We start from the raw sequence: 5,091 nt of genomic DNA on the forward strand, positions 1-5,091 counted from the left end.
TTTATAGATTCTCATTTACTAAGGGCTCTACATGCTTAATTTCATGTTTCTAGGTTAAATTTTATAGAAAACTCAAAAAGTACCAGTCGAAAGACGAAAAAGTACCAAATAGTCCCCTTGTATAGATTCTCATTTACTAAGGGCTCTACATGCTTAATTTCATGTTTCTAGGTTAAATTTTATAGAAAACTCAAAAAGTACCAGTGGAAAGACGAAAAAGTACCAAATAGTCCCCTTGTATAGATTCTCATTTACTAAGGGCTCTACATGCTTAATTTTATGTTTCTAGGTTAAATTTTATAGGAAATTCAAAAAGTACCAGTCGAAGGACGAAAAAGTACCAAAAAGTCCGCTTTTATAGATTCTCATTAACTAAGGCCTCCGCATGCTTAATTTCATGTTTCTAGGTTAAATTTTATAGAAAACTCAAAAAGTACCAGTCGAAGGACGAAAAAGTACCAAAAAGTCCCCTTATATAGATTCTCATTTACTCCGGGCTCTACATGCTTAATTTCATGTTTCTAGGTTAAATTTTATAGAAAACTCAAAAAGTACCAGTCGAAGGACGAAAAAGTACCCTTTTATAGATTCTCATTTACTCCGGTCTCTACATGTTTAATTTCATGTTTCTAGGTTCAATATTATAGAAAATTCAAAAAGTACCTTTTAGAGAACGAACAAGTACCAAAAAGTCCCATTTTATAGATTCTCATTTACTCCGAGCTCTACATGCTTAATTTCATGTTTCTAGCTTTAATTTTAAAGAAAACTCAAAAAACTACCTGTGTAGAACGAAAAAGTAGCGAAAAGTCCCTTTATTATTAATTTCATGTTTCTATTTCAATATCATAGAAAACTCAAAAAGGACCAGTTGGAGAATGAAAAGTACCAAAAAATATCACTTGATACCGGGGTTCCAAATAACACCCCATTAGGATATTTAGTGTTTCTAAATTTAAAAATTTTTTCTAATTGGATCATTGTGGTTGAATAAAATCAAATTTCCCGTTTTTACCCCTTTTGGTACTTTTTTCCTCCCCATTAACGAAATAAAAATTCTATTCCAAAAAGTTGCAACATCGTAGTGGAGCCTGTTATTATGTATTCATATGTATCAGTTAATAAACCAAAAACAATGTTTTATGAAAAAAAGTACCAAAAATAGGTACAATTTTAACCCCTTAAACGTCCGAATATCCATAAAGTACTAAATTCATATTTTATTTTTTCGTTAAGTTATGAAGGAGTCAAAATATTTTTGAATGTGCACTGGTTTAAAAGATACATGGGGTGCGAAAAAAGTACCAAAATACAGTTTTTATACCCGTTTATTCCCTAAAGGGGCCGAATTTTAAAAAAGTACCAGACACCTGTCCGTTTATTTTTTAAATGAACGGCGATAAGCTTTTAAACTGTTTTTGTATCTTTTCTAGTTAGGGAGATATAAGTGGTTACCGAATTTACCCGTTTTTACCCTTTTTTACCCCCTAAACATTCGAATTCCAAAAATCCCGTCTTAGTGGATCTTATTTGGGGGCGGGAGACCAACTCCTGTCCAAATTTCAGCTCTTTAGCTGCAAACCGTTTAGGCTGTGCGATGATGAATCAGTCAGTCAGTCAGTCAGTCAGGCAGTAACGTTAGAATTTTATATATATAGATTACACTTTTTATTGGAAATTAATTAGCAAAAAAACGTCAAGTGTGGTTAATTATATTAATTTCAGGTTAATAGTCATTCTAGCTAATAAACCTTGTTAAGAATTTCATTTTTATAAACCAGTTATTATAGTCATTGATTTCATATTTTGATTATTATTAACACATACAAATTCGACACAAAAAATATCAAATTTGTAACACATTTAAATATTGTTTGTATGTATGTATGTCTTTATTAGATTCTAAAACAATCTAACCATATCCTCCCGTCTGCAGTTAAAAGCACGCGAGTTTAATGAGTCATAAATAAGTTAATAAGGCAGCAATCAAATATCTCTAACAAACTTAATTAGGATCGGTCCAAAATACCTTCTATATAAGATCCCCTTTAGAAAATTACTTTATTAAAACGCAGAAAGGGTTATGAAATTCAACACAAAAAAAGAAATCTATTAAATTTTATGCGGATCGATCCATAATAAAACATATCCCTCCTATATAAGGTCCTCCTTTGGAAAATAACTTGAAATGGAAGTGTCAAGTTTAAAATAAAGATTTAAGCACTATTATATTTTCTTCCTTCTTCGAGATATAAGATAAAATTATAACAATTAATATATTTGTTTGATATATTTTCAGAATATTTATTGCAGTTAAAAATGCCGAAACGATCCGCATCCAAATTAATTATTAAGTGGATAAAGAAATACGCCAAGTATTTGTTTATAATTTTTGCCATTCTTTTAGCCATAGTAGGGGTATTCTGTATAGTATTTTCAAACATATTTGTTAATCGCTTTATAAATAGTGTAAGTATGTATTTTTTTACTACTAAAATTTCAATTCAAAAATTTCGAATTTTTTTTAAATCTTGAAGCAAAAGATTTGGATTAGAAACTCCTCATTAATTTATTTCAGTATAACTAATAATTGTTTTTAATTTCACAGCATCTGGAACTACGTCCCGGAAATAAAATTGTCGATATATGGACAAAACCTGATGTGAATATAACATTAGAACTTTATTTTTTCAACTGGACAAATCCAGATGATTTTTTTAATCCCAGCGTAAAACCAAAACTACAAGAAATTGGTCCCTATAGTTTTGTTGAAATACCGGAAAAAGAAATCTTCCAGTGGCATCATTAAAATAACACTTTAGATTATGGTAGAAAACATTGGTATTACTTTGATAAGGCTAAAACTAAACGAACCTTAGACGATAAACTATTTACTTTGAACGCATTACTAGTGGTAAAATCAGATATAAAGCAGTAATTATAACTTAAATTATAGTCTGCCGCCTCTAAAACTAAAGATTGGTCCTATATGAAAAGAGCAGTTGTTGATGTGGCCTTGAGATTGTACCGAAATGGTATAGTTTGGAAGCGAACTGCTGAAGAGTATTTCTTTAAAGGATTTGAGGATAACCTTGTAAATTTATTATCGATATTTCCGTCGTCGTTCCGCAGTGCAATGGGAATTTTTGTACCATGGGATCGTATTGGTTTCATTTATGGGGTAAGAATTGAAAATTGGAAAACGTTTTTTTTTTACCAAAACTACAGACATTACTTTTGTTGCTAATTAGCGCAATGGCTCTACAAACTTGCTGGGTACACACACTATAAGCACTGGTGTGGGAAACATGGAACAATTTGGTCAACTTCTTCTATGGAAGGGTAAAAATAATACTCAACCTTACGCGCAGAAATATTCAGCTATAAGTGGATCGCCGGGAGAGTTTCAAAAGTCCAATCTAAAAAAGTATAAATCAATACAATATTTTCTTCCAGATTTCTGTCGCACAGTAAATATGGATTATAAGGATGAAGTAGAGGTGGATGGTATTTTGGGATATCGTTATATATTATCATCGAATATGTTTGATAATGGAACATTAAATGCGGCCAACGAATGTTTTTGTAATGGTGAATGTCTACCGTACGGTGTAGTAACATCTCCGCTTGTTGGTTTGGTCTACCGCTTTTTGTTTCAAATCCTCATTTTACAATTGCCGATACATACTTTATATCGAAAGTAGACGGTTTAAAATCGGATGAAAAAATGTATACAACTACGGTTATATTAGAACCACGTACAGGTTTAATGTTGGAACTTAGAGCTAAATTTCAATTGAATTTCTACATAGAACCACGTTCTCATATAAGGTATGTTGTAAATATATGGCCCCAAAAGTTAAAGTTGTTAACAATTCCCTTACAAAATTTTCAGATCATATCAAACAAAACGTCGTATGTTATTTCCAGTTTTTTGGCTTGACATGTTGTATATGCGCACCAAAAACTCTATTCAATTGTTACAAATCGTTTACAAACTAGAAAAATATTGTCATATCTTTGGTGCTTCAATAATCGCATTATCATTACTGATATTTATATGGCGCGCCTTTAAATATTATTTTCATCATATGGAAATTAATAGTATTGCCAATGATGACGACGATTATGTTATTGCAGATAGTAACGATAAGGAAAAGGTAGCTTTGTATAGTTTGCCTACGAATTTTAACTCGCTATTATACATTTCCTATCCTCGACGGAGTTTACAAATTATTTTTGCTCATTTAGATAAGGATGAAGCATTAAGTTCGTTTCTGGAAGAAAATCAGCGTTACGATTTTGAAAAAGAGCTGCAGCTCAGTGTAAAGTCGAGAGTTGATCATAAATTTTGTAAGCTTAAATAATAAACAAATAAAGAACCGATCTGAAAATCATTTTGCAGAATATATACAAAACATATTAATTTAGAATTTTATCCCGATATCATTATTAATTCCTGAGTTATTTACGATTAAGTGATTTTTGATTTAGTAGAGAGCTTTATATGGGATCTACGACCAATTATGGGCCAATCTGGACAAAAATATACAGAATGATTTGTATATAGGTATGTATATTTGTGAAAAAATGTATCTCCATACCAAATGGGCACTATATCCAATTATGGACCGATCCGGAAAAACTTTGACAGAATGATTTGTATGTACTTATAAAAAATATAATCGTGTAGAATTTTCCCGATATCATTATTAAGTAATGAGTAATTTACAATTACAAATGGATTGACAAACTTATATATCTCATAAAGGTGAAGTGTATAATAAAGTTGACTTTTCATAAATTGCAAAAAGTCGACTTCTTATTTGAACTATAGAACTCTACTCAGCTGTTGCCTTTCATTACTGTGATTGTTTGTATTTCACTTTACCACTGTGATTGATTGTTAGTGTGGAAACAAAAACACTTTTCCAATTTTTGCTTAAATTTAATAAACAGTTATTAGATTTCCTCACAAAATTATGTTAAAAATGTGTAAAAAAATCATAAAATTAATTTAAAAATTGCATGCAACATAAAAACATGTCTCAAGTTATACGCAAAGCTCAGCCAGATTGTTTGCGTTACTTT

General features: G+C 30.7%; 1 protein-coding gene across 1 annotated transcript; it reads left to right on the forward strand.

The window, feature by feature from the left end:
- Nucleotides 1–3,595: 3,595 nt before the first annotated feature.
- LOC119614764 (protein croquemort-like) lies at nt 3,596–4,604 on the forward strand. The gene is made up of 2 exons (XM_037970873.1): nt 3,596–3,831; nt 3,896–4,604. The coding sequence occupies exons 1-2, from the start codon at nt 3,596–3,598 to the stop codon at nt 4,365–4,367; spliced, it is 708 nt and encodes a 235-aa protein (XP_037826801.1). The 3' UTR covers nt 4,368–4,604.
- The last annotated feature ends 487 nt before the right edge of the window (nt 4,605–5,091 follow it).

This window comes from Lucilia sericata, unplaced genomic scaffold, assembly GCF_015586225.1.
Source record: "Lucilia sericata isolate MDLA Ls3-8-SP2 unplaced genomic scaffold, ASM1558622v1 Contig003356F_arrow, whole genome shotgun sequence".
NCBI lineage: Eukaryota > Metazoa > Arthropoda > Insecta > Diptera > Calliphoridae > Lucilia > Lucilia sericata.

Excerpts from the sequence above, each read along its gene's own strand:
- LOC119614764 (XM_037970873.1), top strand. The coding sequence starts at position 3,596 with ATGTCTACCGTACGGTGTAGTAACATCTCCGCTTGTTGGTTTGGTCTA. Across the intron at positions 3,832-3,895 it reads GAACCACGTTCTCATATAAG|ATCATATCAAACAAAACGTC; the intron begins GTATGTTGTAAA and ends CAAAATTTTCAG.